This window comes from Xiphophorus hellerii, chromosome 10 (genome assembly GCF_003331165.1).
Source record: "Xiphophorus hellerii strain 12219 chromosome 10, Xiphophorus_hellerii-4.1, whole genome shotgun sequence".
In the NCBI taxonomy this organism is placed as follows: Eukaryota; Metazoa; Chordata; class Actinopteri; order Cyprinodontiformes; family Poeciliidae; genus Xiphophorus; species Xiphophorus hellerii.
In genome coordinates, this window is record NC_045681.1 from 25,213,700 (window position 1) to 25,237,071 (window position 23,372).

Genomic DNA, 23,372 nt, shown 5'->3' on the forward strand with positions numbered 1-23,372 from the left:
ACACAGTCAGAGTAGCCAGCTTCATTTTCCTCAGTAGTTTATAGAATCTACAAGCAGTGAACTTCAAACTCTTTCAACCAAATGATAAAAACCAGTCAAAGTCCCAATCTGACTGTAAAATGCTGCACTATATAGACTACACTTGAGTTTTGTGCCAAGTGCTTGGCTGCCCACCTTTAATCCAACAGTGTGTCTGTGTGTTTGTGTTAGATAAGAATGGAGTATCATAGTAAAGAAAGCACTGGTGATATCCTTACATTAGCATCTCTCTTTTAACATATCCTCACTCTCCATCTTCCTGTCTGTCCTGTTGTTTCTCACGTTGTCTGCTCCTGTTGTCCTTTCTCTGATTTCTGTGTGTGTCTGTGTATATGAATGTGTGTGTGCTTTTATGTTTGCTCCTGCTTGTGTTGTTGAAATGTTTGTGCATACACTTGTCTGTGATTGTGCTTATGTGTGCCTGCATGTGTGCGTGCCTGGGTGTGTGGGTGCGTGTGCGCGTGTGTTTGTTTCTTCTCTTTGGCCAGGTGAGAAGGTCATGCAGGATGATGAGTTCACCTGTGACCTTTTCCGCTTCCTGCAGCTGCTTTGCGAAGGACACAACTCAGGTACTAAGCTCTCTTATTGGTTATTAATTTATAGAGAAACGTGAAGCAAGCTGTGAATTAAGCTCCATGGCTCTGACTTACAATACAAATGATACAAAGTGGTTCTGTTTTGTTAAAATTGGGTCTTTTTTTCTAGCTTAGAAGGGAGGAAGATAAATCTGATCTATCAATCAATTGATTCTTATATGAAAAGTATTCACCCTCTTGGATGTTTCACTCTTCTTTTTTTTTGCTTTTATAAATCAATCACAATCACTTGGCTTTTTTGGAACAATTTACAAAAAAAAATTAAAGTGAAAGCTATGTTTCTACAAAATAATGACAATTAAATAAAAATTATTTAAATAAATAAAGTGAATGCATAACTATTCACCCCCTTCAAGTCAGTATTTGGTATTTTCACCTCCGGCTCCCTTCGCAGGGAGTGTGTGTGTTTTGGTCTCAGTCAGGCTTCTCTTCTGAATGTTGCAATTTTCTTCCATTATTCCTGCTAAACTGTTCCAGCTCTCTCAGGTGGTCTGGTCTTTGACTGGGCCACTTCTGAACATCCACCTTGGTGTCTTCAGACCATTTGTGTGCATCTTCAGCTGGACGTGTTGGCTCATCGTCCAGTTGGAGAATAAATGGTCTCTGAAGCCGATGATTGGTAAAAGCAATAACTTTTAAAACATCCAGGGGGGCGAAAACCTTTAATAGTCTCTGTATGAAGCATCTGAAACATCTTGTTCTGCTTTTTCTCTTTCAACTTTATACATTCTTGTTTTTGCTTCATCTTGTTTCAGATTTCCAGAACTACTTGAGGACACAAACTGGGAACAATACAACTGTCAACATCATCATCTCTACTGTTGACTACTTACTCAGAGTACAGGTTAGTTTTTTCTCTTCACAGCAAAATGACAAAAATCCAATTTTACTCTGAAGCAGATTTCCTCATAGAAGCTTGAAAGAAAAAAAAAACCCTGTTGGTTATATGGACACTGTGACATCCTCCATATTTTGCCAACAAACAATCCTAAGTAAGCAGTTTCATACAAAGCAGTTAATTTGAGTGAAAAAAGTCTTTTGGAACAAGTTGATCAGTTAGTAACAGAATGACAAAAATAAATGATTTTTTGGTAGAAGACTCCAAAAATAAGCTGCTGAATAATGCAGACATGGCATAGAAGGAATTATCCTAATCTATAATTTGCATTTGGTTGTTTGTTTATTCAGTAAAATTCCAAGCTTGTAATTTTACTGAAAAAACTTTAATTTCCCATTCTTCCTTCTCAGGAGTCTATCAGTGACTTTTACTGGTATTATTCTGGGAAGGATGTTATTGACGAGCAGGGCCAGAGGAATTTCTCCAAGGCAATCAATGTGGCCAAACAGGTGTTCAACACGCTTACAGAGTATATCCAGGTAAGAGAATTCAGCAGATAGAAGGAAAGTTCTTCATTTCTACTAAAAATCCCTTTATTTTAAAAATAGCTACTAACAAGTTCCACGAGGCGGATAACCAGTCTTCCCTTAATCAGATCCAAAAATGATGTGTTGCGGTACATGTACTCCTAATGAAAAGCTTCTTATCTTCCCCTCACGTCATGCAGTGTCATTTATTGTTTTCTTGTTTGAAAAAATAGTTTTGCATCATTGTTTGTGCAGGGTGACACATCACCCTGTACAGTGAAACTGACTGAGTTTGTTTTTGTAGGGACCGTGCACAGGCAACCAGCAGAGTTTGGCACACAGTCGCTTGTGGGATGCTGTGGTTGGCTTCCTGCATGTCTTTGCTCACATGCAGATGAAATTATCTCAGGTTTGTGGAAAACAACTTGGGTAAAAACTGACAGGTCTCACAAAGTCACCCATTTCATGTTTTGGTTAGTTATTAGTTAATTGAGTAGATTGAAAGTCTGCATTTCTTTGCTGTGCATGTGTGAGATTAAGCATTTAAATAACAATTTGTACCTTCTTTTAATTAGCCTAGTATAAGTGGGTAAATACTGAGTTCCAGACTGATCAAACATGGTTCCTTCTCTTTCCTCTCAGGACTCCAGTCAGATTGAGTTACTGAAAGAGCTGATGGATCTGCAGAAAGACATGGTGGTTATGTTGCTGTCTATGCTAGAAGGTATATTTATGTTCATAGCAAATGTATGACTTATTGTAGATTGATGAATTAATTAAGTTTATTTGTATAGCACATTTCAGCAGCAAGGCAGGTCAAAGTAAAAACACAAAAATACAAAGTCATAGAACACACAGTCAACAATTGACGCATTACATTTTGTCAAGTACCATCGTCAGAATGTCGGTTAATGTTTCATGTATGATGTTTCAAAAGCTAAACGGGTGGGTTTTTAGTCTAGATCTATGTTATAGATAGAAACAGCAGAAGCATACATTAGTTGTGTTGAGGTAAGCTGTGTCTACTAATGGTTGTTAATTCCTGTCTAAAAATATTCACCGTCACCCCCACAGGTAATGTAGTAAATGGGACAATTGGCAAACAAATGGTTGATATGTTGGTGGAATCGTCCAACAACGTGGAGATGATCCTCAAGTTCTTTGACATGTTCCTGAAACTGAAAGACCTGACCTCCTCTGATGGTTTCAAGGAGTACGACCCCGATGGAAAAGGTAAAACGCTCTGAATACTTTTTGTGTTGAACAAGTTATTAATGAGCCTGTTGGTTTGCGATCCAAAATCAGACAAAGTCCAGCCATTATAGAGCTCTAAAACTTTTCTTTATATCAGTTCTTTGCACATTACACTACCATTTTCAAACTGACAAACATTCCAAACAAGAGGGAGCCACCCCTCTGATTCAAACCACCTGGCTTTTAAAGCATGGCCAGGACTAATTAAGGGGCGGAGACAACAATTACATTTCCAGGTAAACGAAAGAACAAACATTTGTGCTAAACAATATTCCTAAACAAATATTTACAGAATTACAACTAACAATTTAACAAAAACAAAAATAAACTGGGACCAAACAAAAAATAAAACAAACATCTCTCCTCCTTCTCAAACAATGGACCTTCCCAGTAAGGTAAATTGGAAACACCAGGTCCTAGGCATCACTGCTCATGGGCGCGCCTCCATGGCAGCACATGACCTCAAAGGAAAGAGAGGATGATCAAAACAAAATATTAAATAAAGCAACAATACAGGAAGCACAAAAAAACAACAACACCTGTTGAGGGGGGTAAATCCCTCACAGAGCCCTAATGAGAAATGTGCTGGATTGACATTTTTTGCATATAGGGTATTTTGCATGGTGGAAATAGTTTGTGATTAACAAATGTATGAACCTACAGGTGTCATCTCCAAAAGGGACTTCCATAAAGCCATGGAGAGCCACAAACACTACACCCAGTCTGAAACAGACTTCCTCCTCTCCTGTGCTGAGACTGATGAGAATGAACTTCTGGACTATGAGGAGTTTGTGATGCGTTTTCATGAACCAGCCAAGGTGAGTCAGAACACAGAGCAGTGGATGTACACTGAAAAAATGTTTCTTTGAACCAACTTAAAAAACATACTCTGATATTATTTGACTGAAAACCATATCAGAATTATAGCTTGAGCAAAACTATTAAAATTAGCTGTAACAAATTAGAATAATAGTTGGGGTTTTTTAAGTTGGTTCAAAGAAAAATTTTTTCCAACACATTTACAGTTGACAGAATTATTGTAACCTCAAGGAACAAACAAAACATTTATTTTTTCTTTCTTTTTTTGTAAAGTGCCTTGATATGATGTAAATTGCTGCTATACAAATAAACTGAACTGAATTGAAGGTTGCAGTGTTGCAGACCTCCTGGGTCTGAATTCCATGTCTTTCTGCATGGACTTAGCATGTCCTCCATGTTGGTTCTCTCTGGGTGCTCCAGCTCTTTCCCACAGTCTAAAAATTGACTGTTGATTATTCTGTCTAAATAGTGGACTTGTTCATGCACCCATGAACTCTGTGTTGCCCTGTGATGGAGTAGCAACCTGTCAGGGTGTACTCCACCCCTAACCCAATGACAGAGAGATGGATGGATGGAACTGAATTCAATTCAAAGAGAAGGAAGCTATATTTGGAGAAACATTGTGCAAATCAATCAGCTATTGAAATAACTTATCAAACTGTCTATAATAACCCCAAGGGCAAAAAAAACAACAACGTAACCATTTTTGCCTAATCTGGCAATTGCCTACACATTCCACTCGATCTCGCCTCAGTGTTCCATCTGGGATTTCTCCCTTTGACTTGGATTTATGGAGCTAAACTTTCTGCCAGGTCAATCAGTGGACAGAAGCAGAAGTTGTGAACGATGATGTTGAGTTTCTCCTCCGTTTTAGAATTGCAGTCTGCCTGTAGTTTCAATAATGGCAGCGGAGGAAGAAGCTGTTCAGTCCGTGATGATTGATCACAGTGCAGGTAATGTTCAGTAAACGCCACAGAACTGGTGCATTACATATGTCATGGACAAACGTTAGCTACTGGGTAAAATTTCAAACTTCAGAAGAGTCTAGAACTGCAGGAAGCAATCATTTCTCAACATCTGAGAGCTCAGACCCTCTAGGTGAAACAAATAGCGTAGAACAAGGAGCTGGTTTTCACCAGAATGGTGTGTGTCTGGATTTCAGGCAGACGTCACACACCCAAGGATTATTTAAATAACAAGGGTTGGATCATTTAGTTTTCTCAAACTTTTAAGTTAAGTTAATGTTTTTGGCTCCATCATTATCCATTATGCTTAACATCCTTAAAAGCAATAAAGGTTTGATTTCCTATTTACTCTTCACTTTGTTACTCAGGACATTGGCTTCAATGTGGCAGTTTTGTTGACAAATCTGTCCGAGCACATGCCTCATGACACCCGCCTGCAGACCTTCCTGGAGCTGGCCGAGAGCGTCCTCAACTACTTCCAGCCATATCTGGGCCGGATTGAGATCATGGGCAGCGCCAAGCGCATTGAGCGGGTTTACTTTGAAATCAGTGAGTCCAGTCGGACACAATGGGAGAAACCTCAGGTGAAAATGCTTTTAGCAATACATCACTTCAGATGATCAGAGATCTGTCTGTTAACCCTGAAACCTTCTCCAAACATCCCTCCTGTGTGTGCAGGTTAAAGAATCAAAACGCCAGTTCATTTTCGATGTGGTGAATGAAGGTGGAGAGAAAGAGAAGATGGAGCTGTTTGTGAATTTCTGTGAGGACACCATCTTTGAAATGCAGCTAGCAGCGCAGATGTCCGATGCTGGCGAGCGCTCAGCTGTGAAAGAAGAGAGTGAGCGAGAGAAATGTGATGAGGAAAACCCTGACATGGGCTTCTTCTCTGTGTCTACTGTGCGCTTGGCTTTAATCGCCCTTCGTTATAACGTCATGTTGCTCATAAAGGTGGGAGCACACATTTCCTTCACTGCCAATCTGTTAACATGTACATACTTATATACAAATATATATTGATTCTCCCAAACTTTGCATATATGAAGTCTTTGTAATGGAAAAAATGCAGTCTTATGTACGGTAAATATTATTTTTATGCATGACCAATTTAAAAAATGATTCTAATCTTTACCTGGACAAAACTTGTAAATTAAACCTGAGATGGTGAAAGCAGTGTTGTCTGTCTGCTGGAAGATGCAACGCAACTTGCTACAAGACCGTTCCAAACGCTTTATATGACAAAAACATAATATGATAATGAATTATGAAGCAGTTAATAAACATAGCATTTTGTTGAGTGTCATCATCAAAATCATCAATACACATCAAATGTTGTATTTGATGTGTATTTTATTATGGTTCAAAAGCAATCCTACCCAGGCTGAATTTTAGTCTATTTCTCAATTCTGGTCCTGCTTAATGGCTGCAGAAGAGGCCGTGCAATCATTTAAATTGGCTTTTCTGGAATAGAGTCACATCTAAAACATACAGAGCAGGGGGGCCTGAGAACTGGAACTGAGAAGCACTTGTCTAGAGGAACTCAGTGTTTCTGCTGCAGTTTTCTGGAAGTTTGGTGTATAGAAGCTGAAGGCTGCTTCTCTATGCTTGGTTTTGTTTCTTAATGCAGAGCAAACAGTGAAGACACTGTTGCAGTAATCAATGTGACTAGATAAATGCATGGATGAGTTTCTCTAGATCTTGCTGAGACATTAATTCTCTAATGAAATGTTCTTCAAGTGATAGAAGGCTGGCTTTGTAAAGGTCTTCATGTGGCTCTGAAGGTTCAGATCAGAGTCCACCTTGAGGGGCACAGTGATGTGCAGCAGAGTGTTCGGTGACCTGAGCTTTGGCTTTGTTCTTTGCTTCAGGTGTTGTCAATGAAGAGTCTAAAGAAACAAATGAAGAAGATCAAGAACATGACACTGAAAGACCTGGTGACCACTCTGGTGTCTTTCTACTGGTCAGTGCTGCTGAGTCTCCTCCATGTGACCTTCAGTGTGGCTCGAGGATTTTGCAGAATCTTCTACAATACCTTCATGGGAGGGAATTTAGTAGAGGGAGCCAAAGCTGTCAAGGTTATTTATTTAAAAATAGATGTAAAAATGGTTGAAGAAAGAACTATTTAGATTCTGCATCAGCTATTCATAAAGAAATGTCTCCATCCACAGGTGTCAGAACTGCTGGCCACCATGCCTGACCCCACCCAGGACGAGGTCCGCAGTGAAGGAGATGAGAGGGAGAAGAGGCTGTCTGAGCGCAGCTCCCCGAAGGAGGACCTGGCTGACCTAGCAGTTAATACCAGTGAAACTGAGCTGCTGTCGGACATTTTTGGTCTTGACTTGAGAAGAGAGGGGGGACAGTACAAAATCACCCCCCATAACCCCAATGCTACCCTCACAGAGCTCCTCAACTCCCCAGTGGCCCCCTCAGCTCCTCCTCCTGCTTCACAGCCAGAACTAAGACAAAGACACCAGGTGAATGAAACATTTTCTACTTTGAGTTTATTCATTATGTATATTCATCTGTGCAGGGATCACCTTGAACTTGTTCTAAGCTCAGGTATCAATTAGTTCATGTTTATAGTTCAGCATCTAAACCTTCTGAACTAAATTCAATACTCCAAACATCAACTACTTCTTGTTCATTTATCACTCTTTGTCTAGATTAATTTAAAAGATATATCCATTATGTCATTTAAAGCTGACTTATTATTTCTTGCTGTCTTCGCTCATATAAACTGTATTTTATAATGGCTGAATTGCTAGAACCTCTGCTGTCTTTCCCATATTTTAATGTATTTGTCACCCTAAAGCTAAAAGAGTCTGAAATACGGCCTAGAAATGATTCGTTTAGCCTACATGTGAAACTACAATCACTTTAACCATGTCATTATCATTTCAATGTGTGTGTGGTTTTTTTTAGTTTCCCCTTCAAAGTATTCTTTTTCTGTGTAAAACTCACTGCACTTCTTTATTCAGCATCCATAAAATCAAAATGGTGCTCCTGGAACCTTATGCCTTACTTTAGTAGTGACAGAGTGAAAACAATGAGGCTGACACTCCTCTGTTATAAAATCCTGATTGCATCTGACAGAGCCTGCGATCATGTAAAATAAGGAAAATATTTGTGCTGAGGTAGAAGTGTAATCAGAAAATAAAAATTATGCATCTTTTTTTTCAAATTTTTATCTGAAAAGTGTGGCAGGCACCTGTATTCAGCAGACTTTGTAGAATCAATTGTCACTGTAGTTTCAGTTGTAAGACTTTTGGGGAGGCATCCAGAGAATATTCTGTCTAAATCATTCGAATCTAGGAATGGTTGGATCTGAGCGTTCAGAATTAATGTCCTGAGAAATTAAGTTAATTAGTCTGTTTTCATTCTCTTTTTTTCTCAAAATGATCTACTAAAATCCTTCAAAATAATTGTTAGACTTGCAATGATCAAACCCTCCTTACTCTTTCTGACCAGTTTTTCCCATTTTTCCTCTGGTATTTTGACCAGACAGTTTAGAGTGATGGCCTCCTGCTCATCACCCTAATCTTTCTCTCTTTCCATAGATTCTTTGGCAGATTCTGGGGGTTCTATAAGGTTCCCTATTACTTTATAGAGTAGGTAACAGGGAACCTGTTCTATCAGGTTCACACTCTGAAATTCACATGTCTCAGAGTTTGGGTCACTCTGAAACGTTAATATCCCCTCTGGTCAGAGGAAACATGTTGGTCAAATTAAAAGATAACTTCGTATCTAAATCTGCCTGGGGTATGAATAATTTCAGGTTCAACTGTAGCATTTTGTACGTATGCTAAAAAGTTTAATTTTGTTCTTGTCTGACCTTATTTTCTGAAGGTAACAGGCAAACCGGACTTTACGTTTCATTGTTTCTTTGTTCCACTATTTCATAAAAGCCTGATTTGTGTGATTGTGCCACCTGAGCCGTGGTTCACTGCAGCTCCTCCAGAGCCGCTGTGGGCCTCTCGCCATGGAGAGAGGCCCATCAGAACAGAGCTCTGAGAGACACTCAAAGTTTGGGATGTTCTTCTAGAACTTAATCAATCATTTCCATTTTTTGTTTAATAAAATTAAAACCATACATTTATTCACTGAGATATGTTGTTGTGCTAATAAAGAACAAATAACATGCTGTGTATTCAACATGACAAATGTAGGAAAACATAAAGGGGTGTGAACACTTTTGTAAGACCTTGTATGATTGAGTTATGTAGGTCCAGACCAGAGGTGGGCAATCCTGGTCCTCGAGTGCTGGTGTCCTGCAACTCTTAGATGTCTCCCTGGTCCAACACACTTGAATCCAACAACTGAATCACCTCCTAAGTGCAGTCAAGTTCTCCAGAGTCCTGCTAATGACCTCATTATTTGACTCAGGTGTGTTGAAGTAGAGACGCATCTAAAAGTTGCAGGAGACCGGCCCTGGGGCCTGGAGTTGCCCACCTATGGTCTAGACTCATGCAGAATAACAACAACTATGCATATTTTCTAATCATGTTTTCTGCTTTAGTCAAAGAGTGGTCCCTCTGAAAAGAAGGAAGAAATACCAGAAGCTGAACCTGAAAAAATGTCAGAGTAAGTAAAAGTCTTTATTCCATCATAAGAATAACTTTAGGGAGGGCAAAAACGAGAGAAATAGATCAATATGGAGACACAGCTTAAAGCCTTAAGCACTGTTTCATGATTTTAGAGAGGAACATGTGGTGAAACAAGAGAAACAAGTGAAGAATGAGAAGATGAAATCAAAAGTGAGAAAGCATCACAACTCAAAGTCTGATGAACCAGACCTGCAGGAGTCGGCCTTCCTGAAGAAAATCCTGGCCTACCAGAGGAAACTGCTGGTATCACCAACACTTCTGTCCCATCCTGTTCTGTTCTGTTCTGTCCCGTCCTGTCCCGTCCTGTTCTGTCCTGTCTCGTCCCGTCCTGTTCTGTCCTGTCCTGTCCCGTCCCGCTCTGTTCTGTCCCGTCCCACCTTGTTCTGTCCCGTCCCTTCCTGTCCCGTCCCGTCCTGTCCTGTCCGGTCCCATCCTGTTCTGTCCCGTCCTGTTCTGTCCCGTCCCATCCTGTCCCGTCCTGTTCTGTCCCGTCCCGTCGCGTCCCGTCCCGTCCCGTCCCGTCCCATCCCGTCCTGGTCTTCTGATGAAAGCAGAAATACTTTCATGTAGGGACTAGAATGTTTTCATTCAGTCAGTAGATAAGTTGATGTGAAGCATGTTAGAAATCTGTTCCAGAATCAACAATCTGCCGTTGTCTTCCTGTCGTTTCTACAGAACTACTTTGCCAGAAACTTCTACAACATGAGGATGCTGGCCCTGTTTGTTGCATTTGCAATTAATTTTATACTTCTATTCTATAAGGTAACAGGGAACTGGGTATGGGAGGAACACACACACACACCCACATGTATCTTCACAATGACTTTGCATTGACTTCCATTCATTTATCATTGATTTCTCCAGTCTAACTCTAACTCAGTTCACACCTCAGTTTTAAACCTAACCCAAAAATAACACTGGGGACCATGCACACACACACCCTCACACACACACACACACACCCACACACACCCTCAGGCTTTTAGCCCTCTATTCCAGTTGCCACAACAGATTGTGGCAACTGGAATACTGGAAACAATTGTTTCTGTTAAAAAGACTTTGAATAGTTGAGGGTGATAATAAATGATTTGCAAACATCTGACATGGATAGAAGCCTGGGTCATGGGTCATGGGTCAGAGGTCAGAAAATCAGGCCAAAACTAAAGAGTATCAGTGTTACAGAATGCTTTAAAAGGCAGCATTACTACACAAAACTGTTGGGTTAGGTTTAGTACTTTGTTATCCACATGTAAACTGTCTAAGTAGACTGTTGTTTGAAGCAGTTATTAGATTGAAAACCATATGCTCTTTAATTGCATAGAGCAATTAAAGAGCATATGGTTTTCTTGTAGAGCCCTCCTGAAAAGGAAACAGTATTCTCTTTCTCTTTTTTATGTCTTTTTTTGTTGTTGTTGCTTTGTTTTGAGACAAGCTGGTTAACTTGTTCCTGCCAGGTTTCTACTTCTTCATCCCTGGTGGAAGAGAAGGAAGCTGTTCACACCAGCAGCCATCCAGACAGCAGTGTCCAGTGGGATCCACTGCTTGGAGAAAGGCTGGAATCGAACGAGCGGGTATCGGGTGAGACGGGCGAGCCTCTGAAGCCGGTCTCAGTGCGTTTTGTTCTGGAGGAAAGCAGCGGATACATGGAGCCCATGTTGCGGATCCTGGCTGTTCTCCATACTGTCATTTCTTTCTTCTGCATCATCGGATACTACTGTCTGAAGGTAAGATTGGCAAATTACAAAACAAAGCAAAAAAAAGCCTTGTTTGGTTTGGGTTTCCTCATGTTAACAGTATATTTCAATAATATACTGAATAAATAATTCAGTTTATTTCTATAGCACCAGTTCACAAGCAATGTCATCTCCAGGCAATTTACAAAAACATCATTCCAACTCAATCACACAGATTCTAACTGATCCTAGTTATCAAACAATACAGTATGCTCAGTTAATTACTCAAAGTAGTTTAAAATGTTTCTATGTAAGGAAACCCAGCAGATTGCATCGAGTCATTTAGTGATATTTCAGTAATTTGAACATGGCCGTCCTGTATTGCTGTGTGCGACTCATGTAGGTTCCACTGGTAATCTTCAAACGTGAAAAGGAAGTGGCCAGGAAGCTTGAATTTGATGGTCTTTACATCACAGAGCAACCATCTGAGGACGACATTAAAGGACAGTGGGACAGACTTGTGATCAACACACAGTGAGTGGATCAGAACAGGACCAAAAGGAACCAGAAAATATCTGTTAATATGCATCCATCTTTTTCTATTTTTTACCACTTACACTTCTCTTCACTTCCATAAAAACTTTGTCCTTTCAGATCCTTCCCCAACAACTACTGGGATAAGTTTGTCAAGAGGAAGGTAGGCAAAGGAGTTCACGAAGATGTGAAGTTTAACTGAATTAATTTTGGACATTTTTTCATACAGTCTTTTACCTTGTGCAGGTGATGGATAAGTACGGGGAGTTTTATGGCCATGACCGCATCAGTGAGCTGCTGGGGTTGGACAAGGCTGCTCTGGATTTCAGTGATGCTCACAAGAAAAGAAAACCCAGGAAAGACAGTTCACTGGCCGCTGTGTAAGTGTGTTACTCCAACAGTGTGTGTGTGTGTGTGTGTGTCCTTTTAAGAGCAAGAAAATGAAAGCTAAATATTGATGAATAATTAACATGATGTAGTCTGGAGGCTTCAAGTTTTTCTTGCTTACAGCAAACCAATTACTCTACAATTCAACATTCTTTAAACAGGAAGATGTACTTTCTGTCATTTGGACTGATTGTAATATAATTGATTTTTTAAAATTCCTACTCATGTAAAATGGTGGCATGTCATTCTAATATTACATAATAATCTGGGATGTCTTGATCTGGAGTTTTGAATAAACTAGAAGCCATGTTTGAAAACTCAGTGGCTTTACAGACACTTTAAGGAAAAAGGTCAAAAAGGTTATTGGCATCAGTCCATTGGTTTAAATTTTTTTCCATCAATTTCTTTATTGAACTTTTGAATGTTGCAGAAAAAAAAACAGAAGAAACACATTCCCTCACTATCTTCCTCAAAATGGTACATACTGAAGCCACTAGTGAGAGATTCAAGCACAGTATCACCCATAGATTTCACATTTTAATACATTAAATGTTTGATTATCGCTTATGGATATGAAGAACAGCCAACCTTGTCTTGCCTCCTAACAGGCTCAACTCCATCGATGTGAAGTATCAGATCTGGAAGCTTGGGGTTGTTTTTACTGATAATGTAAGTATTCCAGCAGCCATGTGCACAAAGAGACAGCGTCTAAACATTTAAAACCCAGTGTGGGTTTTCAGATGCTTTTCACAATATTAGATATATTTTAATATCCAGGAATACACTGAACAAAAATATAAACGCCCCATGTCAAATATGAGTTTTATGAACATTTAGGTTACGCAATATATAGAGAAACTCAAACTATATTTTCAGTAATTTCTGATCTTCATATCGGCATTGATAACATTCATTTGTAGCGGATTGACAGTCCTTTGAACATGATAGGGGTCAGGCTGAGGAATTTGATTTTGACCCAGTTGGCTTCCCGTAGGCGGTTAAGGACAGTCTGAAGACTGATGTGTCTGTTGTGCAGATCAACAGTCTCATAAGCTGTGTGTGTCGCTGGTCTTAGCCAATCTCACAGATGGACGAGCCGGATGTGGCAATCTTGTGCTGGAATGGTCACATGTGGCCGACGAGGATGAGGTCGATTTACAGTAGTGCCAGTCTGTTGGAAACCAACTCTTAAACAGCCTGTGGACCAGTAATGGACATTGAGCAGTGCAGCTACTGCTCTGGTGGACATCCCTGCATCCAACATGCCGATGGCATGCTCTGGCATAACTTGCGACATCTGAGGAATTATGACTTGTGACAAAATTTGACATTTTTGGGTGGCCTTTTATTGTCCCCAGTCCAAGGATTATCCAACTGTTGCTCATTTCGTCTGATCACCCACTGGACATGCATCACCCATGTACAGCGTAAAAAAACAACTCACTGAGAAATGCTCACTGGCAGCAAGTTGGATTAAAAATTATACATAAATCAAGAGAAATGTTACTTTTGTACAATAAAATGTCAGCAAATGCAGTTACAGTTAAATGAGTTACAGTTGTGAACTCCATATGGCAACAGTATTTGACATAACATATTTTTGTGTATTTTTGTTAAGTATATAGTTAGTTCAATGCAATCAGATATTTTCAGTCATTATCCACACACTTATCAAGGTTTAAGAATAATTATACTTAATTTAAACACTACATTTTTGACAGAAATTGGCCTTTTTCATTTCCATTTTGCTTAGCATTACTAAGCAAAACGTTTTGTAACACAGGACATGCCTGAAGAAGAAATTAATCTATTTTCACATCTATATTAAACATTTTAACTGAGGTTAGTTCTGATGTTTGAAACCCATAGGAAAGTGCAAGAACAAGCATAACTTTAATTCCAAAACTTTTTATCCAAAACCCCTTTCATATTGTTTATAAATACTATATCATGACATAAGTGTGGTTCCTGCATCGGTCCGTAACCATGGTGTTGTCCCCTCGTTGCAGTCCTTCCTGTATCTGGCCTGGTACATGACCATGTCCATCCTGGGTCACTATAACAACTTCTTCTTTGCTGCCCATCTGCTGGACATTGCTATGGGCTTCAAGACCCTGCGGACCATCCTCTCTTCAGTCACACATAATGGTAAACAGGTAAGCAGGTTGCGTGTTTTTGTGTGTGTAACACGTTTGTTAATATAAAGGCTAAAAGGCCCCTAGAAGTCATTCTAGGAGTTCCTGCAGTCAGTATCCACACAGCTATGGATAATGACCTTCGACTTCGACTTTTATTACTTAAAATAAAAGTCGACTTATATTAGCCTCTTTAAAAAGTGTGAAGGCATGAGCACAATGAAATTGAATTTTTCTACATTATACCAGGGTGCGGATGAATATGTTTGCAAACGGATGCAGGAATTCAGCACAGACTTTCCAGCTCAGTTAGAGTTGATCAGTAATGAAAATCTCCATATCATGGAATTATAAATGTTCTGATCCTGATGGCCATCAGGGTCATTTAGTAGTGTTTTCATCCTTCTTGTCTTCCAGCTTGTGCTCACTGTCGGTCTGTTAGCTGTGGTGGTTTACCTTTACACAGTGGTTGCCTTCAACTTCTTTAGAAAGTTTTACAACAAAAGTGAAGATGGAGAACTTCCAGACATGAAGTGTGATGACATGTTGACAGTGAGTATGATAAATATCTCCACTTTCATTGATTGTATTTGTTATGAGTTTGAATAAAAACAAGCAACTTCAGTCATTTTTACATTTGCTTTGACATCTAAGTGAATTCCTGTATTTCATGCTGGAGTGAATCAGTTAGAAAATCTAAAGTAATGGAAGTTTTCTTTTTAAGAACATAATGTCAAAAGATGGTTGTGACCATGACTTAGTCTAAAAGATGAAAAAGTGTGTAGGCTACTATAACCTTAGTGAACATGTAATAGATTTGCAGGATAAATGCAAAAATACAGTAATAATGCAAATACAAAAATGTTTGGCATGATACAGTGTATCTAAAAACACTTAAGTTACTACTTCTCCAAACTACAAATGCATAATGAAATATGAAGTAGGTCTGAACATATTTCAATAAAACATAGGTTTTGATTGAATGCACCAATGGCCTTAAGTCATGTCTGAACTTGTGCTGAAAGTCAAATATGTTAATGTAATCCTGTAGAAAAACAAGCTGGTGGAACAAAGTTTTACTGATGTCTGGCTTTCTGCCTGATTCATCAATGAACTGCTGTGGAACTGAAACCAGTCAGTACCTTACCGCCTGTCTTAACAGGATCATTGGCCTCCATTTATGGTGGGAGAAGCAGGGGTCAGAGCGTTCAGGCCTGAACCAGGCATGCTTGGTTCTGCAGCTGGTAATATGCTATGCTATTGTGTCCTCTGGTTATAAAAGCCCTAGAATTATGTATTTTAATGAGTATCTATGGACATATAGGCAGTAACTGTCTGTTCTCTGCCATGTTTAAGAGATCACTATAAAAAGGAATCTGCCTGTTTGTGTTTCTGCAGTTAGGAAGAACCTTGTGTCACCCAGACGTTTTGGGACACACACACTAATCCGTTTTAGTCACCCACCCATAGCAGTTGATGGAGCAATTGGTCTCCTATTAAGGAGCCAATAGTGGCAGCTCTGCCTGCATTAAACCGCAATAACGTGACAGGAGCTGTAGAGCTTAGAGGGATGAACAAGAGGAAGTCTGTATTCATGAGTCACTTGCCTCAGGTTTCAGAGTTTATATAGTGGAGTGAAGTGATCATTTTCTTCCTGTTCTGTTTCTTTTTCCCGTGTGCCTGGAGGAAAATGGCTCTGTTTTCTTCTTCTTCCCTATTTTCCATTTCATCTCTTCATTGTGGTTCGAAGATATTTTCAGTTTCTTTCCTGTACTATGACATATAACTCTTTAATCAAGACCCTTTCACAAGTCATCTGTACATTTTTGGCATCTACTTATGCACCACTATACTTCATATTTAGTTATTTTACTGTACTTTTTGTGTTCTGTTAGTTTAATTTTTGGTACGACATTCCTAACTAAAGCCTGTGTTTCCTAGCTTTCTTTGCAAAGATGTTGTCACTTAAATTCCTATTTTATTCCATGTTTTTCCTTTTAAATATTTATCAGAACTGACTGACAAATAATTGTTTCTGTTCCTTTTTTGTCAGCCAATAGCTTACTAATGTTGGCCTTTTATTAAAATCAAAAACTTGTTTCTTTTGTTTATTGTATGTCTACACCCAACTACAGTGATGAATTGAAATACTGCTAATTAATGTACATTGTGCCTTTAAAGAATGAAAACCAATATGTGGCGCTTCTTGATCAAATACCCAAGGACAGTTTACAACATTGAAAACACAAACTAAACAGTAAAAGATAGCAATAAAACACAAAACCACTATAAAAGTAAAGTGAGAAGGCTAACTTCAACAGAGGAGTTTTCAATTGTGCTTTGAAGAGAGTTAATATTACAGATTAAATATCAAAACAGATCAAAACAGCTAAAACAATTTTAGAAAAAAAGAAAAACATTTCTTTCACTTTTTTCCTCTCCATTTCTCGCCCAGTGTTACATGTTTCACATGTATGTGGGCGTTCGAGCAGGCGGAGGGATTGGCGACCAAATTGAGGATCCTGCGGGCGATGAGTACGAGATCTACCGGATCATCTTTGACATCACATTCTTCTTCTTTGTCATTGTAATCCTGCTGGCCATCATACAGGGTGAGGGACGCAGCAAATATATGCTCCTATGGACAAAATGCCTCAGAATGATGGTACTGCACTGTCTCCTCTGAGGTCAAAAGTAAGAGAAAAACTGAACAAGAACATAATAACTTATAATTTGGTGAAAGAAAGCTCAACACATACTGACAAAGATAAGAAAGCACGAAAACTTTCACTGTCCAATTTGCAGATTTTTTTTGTGGAACGTGGCTCCAAATTAAACCTACAAGTAGCCTCACATGGCCCTTCCAGCTCGGCGCCACGTCATGGCGGCAAGAAAGCGCCTCTGTCATCGTTTTCTCACCAATCCCATGCCTGTCCACTAGTCGGCACATTTGGCGAATCTTCCAAATAGCCTTCTGTCCAGTTCAGTACGAGTCCATTAGCAAGTCTTAAAAGTTTGGCCAAAATCCAACCTTCCAGACAGGAGTTCTAGTCCTGTTATCCTGTTATGTGGTGGATTGGTGAGGACTTTCTGTAAGGTTTGATACACATCATGTGTGGAGATCAGCAGCTAGTGGATATGGTTTCAGTGCTGTCATACATGGGGTGAAACAGGAGGAGTTGCCCGATAATGTTCCGGGACTTCTCTGAGTGGGCGGGGCAACAGGGATGTCCACACCAATGTGTGCAGCAGTGCTCTGTGATGATGCACAAAAAATCTGGTACAGATCAGATGATGTATCAGAGAAATATAACTGTTTGAATGATCTAGGGGGCACACTGGAGTCAAATTCCAATATTTGCCTCTTTAGAGGTCAACAGAGGTCAGTGACATCGAGTTTGGTGCAAATCAGATGATGCATGTGTTATTTAGAGCCAATACCCATCCAGCATACCTAGGTGGGCAACAATATGGGTCCCACATGGGTTTCCAAATTCTAACTGGGCAAACCAGATAGATTTGGGGAAACCCCTACATGGGTTTGCAGTACATAGGCAGACCTATATGGGGTCCACCCAGGTCTGCTGACTGGGCCGAATGCAAATGGTGAGGAATTGGAATTCACCATTCTGTCCCCCACAAACCTCAGCCAGCAGTCACTGTTGAGAAAAGGATTCATCATATTGCACCAAAAATACCTTCATAAAAATGGCCGTACTACTTAAGTTATTTCACTGAGTAAGCTTCTGAGCATGTGCGATGTCTTCTTAACCTGATATGGTACAGGACTTTGCAACTTGTAATGCTGCAGAGGTATTGAGGAGCAAGTCAAAATGTGCTGCTGCAATTGTGCTGCATAGCTGACTGGCCTGGGTAATTCTGATTTTTCTTTTCCAACTCTAGGCTTGATCATTGATGCTTTTGGTGAACTGAGAGACCAGCAGGAACAAGTCAAAGAAGACATGGAGGTGAAGACACACAGTCACCAGAAACACATTTGTCTCTGTGCCACCGGCACATTTTCCACCATTCTACCAGCTTCATTATTTATTTGATATTCAGATGCAAATTTTAGTTTAACAGCTAGCAGATGTCAGAGATGAAGATCAGAAATTGTTGGAGAGAACTTATTAGGCCCGAGCAGCAAAGCGCTGCGAAGGCCTATTGTATCTGTACTGTTTATTATTATTATTATTCTTCCCACCTCTTCGTGTGCCTTTTTGGGGGCTTTATCATATTCAAAAACTCACCAAACTTGGCGGTCGCGTCTAGGCGGTTTAAAAATTTTGAATTTTAAGGTCGCCGCAAAAATCGCAAAAAAAATTGCTCAACGGCGGCAACTAGCAATTTTCAAAAGACCCATTGCTATTCACTTACTTCATCGTAGAGACTTGAAATTCGGTACAGTTGTAGAGCTCACTAAGACGCTCAGAATTTACAAGTAATGTCATAGTGCAAGTATCGCAGGAAGTCGGCCATGTTGGATTGAAGGTCCATTTTGGAGCCTGATTGGGCCGTTTACAGCCTTCGTATTTGATCGAACTCCTCCTAGGGATTTTGATTGATCGGCTTCAAACTCGGTCAGTCTGATCATAAGGCATGTCTGATTTAAAGTTATCAAATTGGTGAGTTTTGGAGCATGTTGAAGGGGGGTTAGCAGGGGTCAAAGTTCACCTACACGCCATGAAACAAAAACCTCTTATATTTCCTATACAAAAACACATAGAGGGACCAAACTTTCAGTGATTGATCGACATCAGGTGTCCTAAAATACCCTGCAGTGAAATTTTTTTTTTATGTAGGCCACGCCCCCTGAGAGCAGGAAGTGTAATGTTTTACTGTGAACGGTCGCTATCTTAGCCCTTTGACCTAATCAACATGAAACTGTGTCCAGAGACAGAAGACAAGTTGGTGTGTTGTGGATTCCAACCCCGACCGGCTGCGATGAAGCAGGTGGGCGTGGCGGCGTTGCGAACGCCATCGAATTTCGTTTGGCTCTGAATTCCACAGTTTCGGGGTGAGCTGCTCCAAACTCACTAGGATGGATCCTTATCCATCCCCGAACAGGAATCCATAGCGATATTTGGTGGGCGTGGCCTAATTTTTCTATAGCGACCCCTAGAGTATTTTAAATGAACAGCCCCATGCCATGCTTTATCCTAGAATTACGAAACTTGGTACATATGTGTATCTTGTCAGGACGTACAAAAAAGTCTATTACAGCCATGGTCGAAACCCAACAGGAAGTCGGCCATTTTGTATTGAAGGTCCATTTTGGACCTCGAGTTTGACGTTTACAGCCTTTGCATTTGATCGAACTCCTCCTAGGGATTTCGATTGATCGGCTTCAAACTCGGTCAGTCTGATCATAAGGCATGTCTGATTTAAAGTTATCAAATTGGTGACTGTATGAGCTTGCTGAAGGGGGGTTACCAGGGGTCAAAGTTCACCTACTCGCCATGAAACACGAAACTCTTATATATCCTGCACAGAAACTCACAGAGACACCAAATTTTCAGTTATTGATCAACAATAGTTGTCCTAAAATACCCTGTGGTGAAATTATGACATCGCTTAGGCCACGCCCCCTGAGAACAGGAAGTGTCATGTTTTACTGTGAACGGTCGCTATCTTAGCCCTTTGACCTAATCAACATGAAACTGTGTCCAGAGACAGAAGACATGTTGGTGTGTTGTGGATTCAAGCCCTGACCGGCTGCGATGAAGCAGCTGGGTGTGGCGGCGTGGCGAAGTGACCTGTAACGCCGATGCCATACGTTTGCTTCTAGATTCCACATGTTTCGACCGAGCTGCACCAAACTTGGCCTGACTCATCCTGGTGTGATACCTGACAATGCTATGTCATCATATTATGACGTCATCTAAGCCCCGCCCCCTCAGAATGAATTAGAGAGATCTTCTGTGTAATTACATAATAAACAGTACATGTTCGTCGTTTGTAGGGCAATGCTGCCCTCTGCTGGCCACTGAAATAGTTTCATTATTTCAGTAATTCGACACCAGAGGGCAGCATTGCCCTGCAGATGAAATTCTTCGATTTTGTAATACACCGGAAAAAATGAAAAATTGGTATTTCTAACACAAAAAGTCACAGAGACTCCAAACTTTCAGTGATTGATCGTCATCAGGTGGCCTACAATACCATATGGTCAAATGATGACATCACGTAGGCCACGCCCCCTGAGAACAGGAAGTGTCATGTTTTACTGTGAACGGTCGCTCTCTTAGCCCTTTGACCTAATCAACATGAACCTGTGTCCAGAGACAGAAGACATGTTGGTGTGTTGAGGTTTCCAACCCTGACCGGCTTTGAGATAGCAGCTGGGCGTGGCGGCGTGGCGAAGTGACCTGTAACGCCGATGCCATACTTTTGCTTCTAGATTCCACGTTTCGACCGAGCTGCACCAAACTTGGCCTGAGTGATGCTGGTGTGATGTCTGAAAATTCTATGTCATCAGATTATGACGTCATCTAAGCCCCGCCCCCTCAGAACAGGAAGTGCTATTTTTTTCCTTGGAAACTTTCATCTATGGCTCTCTTGACCTAATCAAGGTGATTCTGTGTTGGATGACAGATAGGAAGTTGATCTCGCTTGCTTTAAAGTGCCAAGAGTTTTCAATGGCGGCAACGCCGTTCGTATACGTTTGCCTCTACATTCCACATATTTTGACCGAGCTGCATCAAACTTGGCCTGAGTGATCCTGGAGGCTTGCCCGTCAATCCTACGTCATCACATTATGACGTCATCTAAGCCCCGCCCCCTCGGAACAGGAAGTGCCGTTTTTTTCCTTGGAAAGCTCCGTTTATGGCTCTCTTGACCTAATCAAGATGATTCGGATGATGAGCTCTGTCATTGCTGGCTTCTGGCTGAACCGTGCGGGCGTGGCCAAACGGCGAATATCAGTCCCTCGCCATATTCATACGTTTGGCTCTAATTCACACATGGATCATCCGATTGGCGCCAAACTGGATATGTATGACCTTTGTTCACCTCTAAAGAGCCCGACGGGTTTGAGATGTAATTTGACTCCACTGCGCCCCCTAAGTTAATACATCGGCCGTATCTCCTCGACGCATCGACCGATCTGCACCAGATTTTTGGACAGTCGTCGGGGAGCGCCGCCGAACGCATTCACGCCTGTCGCCCGGTGGACGGGCGGGGAAAATGCGCGACAGCTTCTGCGGCGGCTAGCGGGCGGCGATGCTGGAAACTGCGGCAGAGCTTCCGCGGTGGGGAGCAGGCTGCGGCTCTGGAAAACGCGCGAGAGCTTCTGCGGTGGCCGGAACCCCCGCGGTGGCCAATAGGCCGGAGCGGCGCTTGCTGCGAGGGCCGCCCGAGGCTGCTTGCAGCTTTAATTACCTTTGTCTTTGTTTTCTTGCAGACCAAATGTTTCATCTGTGGAATAGGAAATGAGTATTTTGACACAGTACCACATGGGTTTGAAACTCACACACTACAAGAGCACAACTTAGCCAACTACTTGTGAGTATAAGAGGTTCCTCTGTGCTATTGTTGGTTGTTCCAGTTGGTTGTAGCAGCTGCTACTTGGGAACCTTCAGCTGAACTGATGCTTTGCACTTTGCCAAAGTTTCAGTGGGCAAGGCACTGCAGCAGTTATTACTAAGATTATTTGTATATGAGTGCTAATATGTCAAAAGGTTTTACATTTAGTAAAGAAATGTGAAAACCAACATGTTCTCATTCTACTGTATTGTGATGGTGACCTTTAGCAAGGTCAAATAGTGACTCCTACATGTTCTTTCTTCCTGTGGAATTTAAAACCTGTAAATCTCATTATGTTCAGAGACAGTGGTTGATGTTAAACTCTGTAGAGTTTTTATATGGCTGGTCCTCCAATCAGTAAGCTGCATTTGGAATCAGAATAAAAATAATACCTCACTAGCTAAACAGGCTTTTGCTAGTGAGGTTTGATTTGAGGATTTCTCAAACATGCATGAAAGAATCAAAGTATTACTTTAGGTACGTTTTGATGAAGGAATAACATCATAACATGATGGAAATTGGTTTTTCGTAACATCCCCCCTTAAGTTTGAAGTGATGGTTTTTCTCATGAGCTTCATTATTTCTGTACACAGTTCGTTCCATCATCTGTACTTACATGTAATAAATGTTTGTGTGTTTCAGATTCTTTTTGATGTATCTGATAAACAAAGATGAAACTGAGCACACAGGCCAGGTAAAGCAACTCCTCTCCACTCAGCTTTTCTTTCATTCTGAGGGACATTTTGTTCTCAGTATTTACGATCCAGTTCATTCCACGTAGGCACCGACACGTTTCATGGTGGATATTTTCTGATAACATTCTTTTTTTCTTACATCTTGTCCTTTTAAAGTCCTAAAATTAGATGCAATCCTTCTTATGCTGTCTGCTTCTCTTGAAGGAGTCTTATGTATGGAAGATGTACCAGGAGCGCTGCTGGGAGTTTTTTCCTGCTGGTGACTGTTTCCGGAAACAGTATGAGGATCAACTCAACTGAGCTCAGCCTGTCCTTCATCGTGGCCCTCTTGTTTGCTCTCCTAGAAGCAGCCAAACAACTCTGTCCTCTCTGTTCCACTTGTTAGTCCAAGCGGATCCAGATGTTCTTCCCTTCCTCAAGCCATCCTTATTTAGACAGTCAGCCTGTTAACTCTGACATAACCTTCAGCCCACTTTGTTTGAATGCTTCTTGTACATAAACAATATAAGATTATAATATGTACCATATGTGACTGATGGCATGTCAAGATTTCTATCTCAAGTGATCTTTTTTTTTGTTGTTGTTTGTTTCACTTTATTCTACGTACAGGACACGGTAACATGCAAAAAATAGAGCAAAGAAAACTAAAAGGACGTGAAAAAGCCTGAAAGCCATTCAGGGCAAAAAACTGTTCCACATGTTCATGTTAGCTGTAGATCCAGGAGGTAAAAACACAACACAATTCACTTTCTCATTCATTCATGTCCAGCAGAACAAAGCAG

General features: G+C 40.7%; 1 protein-coding gene across 5 annotated transcripts in view; it reads left to right on the plus strand.

Annotated features, from left to right (window-relative positions):
• ryr2a (ryanodine receptor 2a (cardiac)) overlaps positions 1-23,156 on the plus strand; it is a 160,944-nt gene extending 137,788 nt beyond the window's left edge. For all 5 annotated transcript variants that reach the window (XM_032574573.1, XM_032574574.1, XM_032574575.1 and 2 more), the window contains 26 exons: positions 528-608; positions 1,391-1,479; positions 1,884-2,012; positions 2,305-2,409; positions 2,643-2,724; positions 3,075-3,233; positions 3,918-4,072; positions 5,407-5,622; positions 5,717-5,989; positions 6,907-7,113; positions 7,207-7,512; positions 9,555-9,619; positions 9,735-9,885; positions 10,318-10,404; positions 11,097-11,366; positions 11,719-11,849; positions 11,970-12,012; positions 12,096-12,229; positions 12,845-12,905; positions 14,246-14,392; positions 14,789-14,923; positions 16,827-16,983; positions 18,275-18,339; positions 21,774-21,874; positions 22,538-22,589; positions 22,795-23,156. In XM_032574573.1, the coding sequence (XP_032430464.1) occupies positions 528-608; positions 1,391-1,479; positions 1,884-2,012; positions 2,305-2,409; positions 2,643-2,724; positions 3,075-3,233; positions 3,918-4,072; positions 5,407-5,622; positions 5,717-5,989; positions 6,907-7,113; positions 7,207-7,512; positions 9,555-9,619; positions 9,735-9,885; positions 10,318-10,404; positions 11,097-11,366; positions 11,719-11,849; positions 11,970-12,012; positions 12,096-12,229; positions 12,845-12,905; positions 14,246-14,392; positions 14,789-14,923; positions 16,827-16,983; positions 18,275-18,339; positions 21,774-21,874; positions 22,538-22,589; positions 22,795-22,890 (3,497 nt within the window). In that variant the 3' untranslated portion in view covers positions 22,891-23,156. The remainder of the gene's footprint in view (positions 1-527; positions 609-1,390; positions 1,480-1,883; positions 2,013-2,304; positions 2,410-2,642; positions 2,725-3,074; positions 3,234-3,917; positions 4,073-5,406; positions 5,623-5,716; positions 5,990-6,906; positions 7,114-7,206; positions 7,513-9,554; positions 9,620-9,734; positions 9,886-10,317; positions 10,405-11,096; positions 11,367-11,718; positions 11,850-11,969; positions 12,013-12,095; positions 12,230-12,844; positions 12,906-14,245; positions 14,393-14,788; positions 14,924-16,826; positions 16,984-18,274; positions 18,340-21,773; positions 21,875-22,537; positions 22,590-22,794) is intronic.
• Positions 23,157-23,372: the final 216 nt, after the last annotated feature.